General features: G+C 27.6%; 1 protein-coding gene across 1 annotated transcript in view; it reads left to right on the plus strand.

The window, feature by feature from the left end:
• The window catches only part of LOC107634761 (protein DETOXIFICATION 16-like), a 4,220-nt gene continuing 2,495 nt past the window's right edge, over positions 352-2,076 (plus strand). Inside the window, exons 1-2 of the mRNA XM_016338184.2 lie at positions 352-493; positions 1,168-1,383. Of these exons, the coding sequence (XP_016193670.1) occupies positions 1,186-1,383 (198 nt within the window). The 5' untranslated portion in view covers positions 352-493; positions 1,168-1,185. The remainder of the gene's footprint in view (positions 494-1,167; positions 1,384-2,076) is intronic.

Consider the following 2,076-nt stretch of genomic DNA (forward strand, 5'->3'; position numbering starts at 1 on the left):
ATATCACATATCACATCACTAAAATAACTATGTTTCACATTAATCGCATAAATAGTCATAAAAACAACAAATATAATTGCATGACTGTTTATATTATCAATACATCAAAATTAAACTCTTATAAATATATTCTCACATTAAAAAGCTCAACATGAATCTAGTTACGTAATATCACATCACTAAAATAACTATGTTTCACATTAATCGCATAAATAGTCATAAAAACAACAAATATAATTGCATGACTGTTTATATTATCAATACATCAAAATTAAACTCTTATAAATATATTCTCACATTTTTGTATAAAAAGCTCATTATATATATATATAACACATGACAAACACAAAACACACACATACATACACAAGCGAATTCTGTTCCATAATCTCTCTTGTGCTTTTTCTTTCTTTCTTTGAACTAAGGCACCAAGCCTTCAACGACTTGGCAAGCCTTGCTTGCAATTTTATTAAGAAGAAGAACAAAGTTGTGCGTAAGTATTTTAAGAATATTGGTGTTTATAGTAATTTTTATGATTCACGTATAATTTTGGAAGATTTTTGTGGAAATTATTCTACTTATAAATAAAACGATAATAAATAATTATTGAAGATTGTGTCTACTATGATTCGTGATAAATTTATTTTAATATTTTTGTAATTTATTTATCTACAAATTTTATTTGTATTGAAAGTAACTAAAATATTATTTTAGAAACGAAGGTATTAACCAACCGCCTAACTAGCATATGAACTGCAAAAATAACTAGAATATTATTTTAAGAGAAATGTTAAGAGCAGTCATTTTAGTATTTTGTAATCATTAATTGATCATCAATAATATTTTTAATGTATTTTTAATTGTGTGAAATTATATAGAAAATCACTCATTTTTATTTTGATAGTGTCCTAGACTTTTTCTTATTTTAATAAACATTTATCATCGACTTTCACTCCGTAATTCGCACCCCAAGCGATTATGCTCTTTGAATTAAACAATAAACATACATTCGCCTTTCGCCATTATGACTCCAACGAAACATCGGCACTCAAGATTCTTCTAAACCGAATTCCCTGAGTCCTGACACTGCATTTGCATTACATTCCAAATGGAAATGGAAACGGAATACTTCATCATAACGTCTCCTTCTTTGTTTATAATTGCCAGCCATCTTCATCTGAAGGCATGAAAATCCCAAGAGAGGCAGTTGTTGAAGAGCTGAAGAGACAGCTATGGCTGGCAGTGCCTCTCTGCTCAGTGGCTTTCCTACAATACAGCCTCCAGACCATCTCCATCATGTTTGTTGGTCATCTCGGTACTCTCCCTCTTTCCGGAGCTTCCATGGCGACCTCCTTTGCCGCCGTTACAGGATTCACCTTACTGGTAACTGGTAACAATAGCGTAGATGATTTTGTTTTTATTTTCAATAACTCGAGTCTCCAGGTATTAAATAAGAGATGAGAAATATCAGGGATTATCAAATTTTTTTTATTATTTAGTTATTAATTTAATTTTTAATTTTTAATTTTTTTAATTTAATAATTTAATAATATATTTTATTACATATTTTTAAATATTAATAGCTAATTAATAATTGAGAATTAAAATAGTAAATTTTGATATCCTCTAATATTTCTATTCATGTATATCGAACTATTGACGTAGATCATCACAATTAGACAAGATGCGAGGCTCATTTAATTAATTAACATATGAAATAGAAGACCCAAATTAAAAAGAGATTTTTGTTACATCTTTATTATGAGTTTGTTATGAATAATAATGTTTTCTTTTATTACTTTTGCTTCTCATGAAGATTTATTAGCAATTTCATATGATGCTGTCCGAATTTCTCTTTCTTTAAATATTTGGTTATGAGAACTAATAACTTAATTTTTGCAACCATAAAGAACTGTCAAGATAACACATACACTATGTAGTCACTTAATATATCCCATATTATTCTTAATTTTATGACATATGCTTTTTTTCTGTGTTCATTGTCAATTTTTGCACAATAAAAAATTCAGAGACAAAGTCTTTTTAATCAACAATTTTTAATATTTTTTATTTTTT

Source organism: Arachis ipaensis, chromosome B03, assembly GCF_000816755.2.
Source record: "Arachis ipaensis cultivar K30076 chromosome B03, Araip1.1, whole genome shotgun sequence".
Classification (NCBI taxonomy): domain Eukaryota; kingdom Viridiplantae; phylum Streptophyta; class Magnoliopsida; order Fabales; family Fabaceae; genus Arachis; species Arachis ipaensis.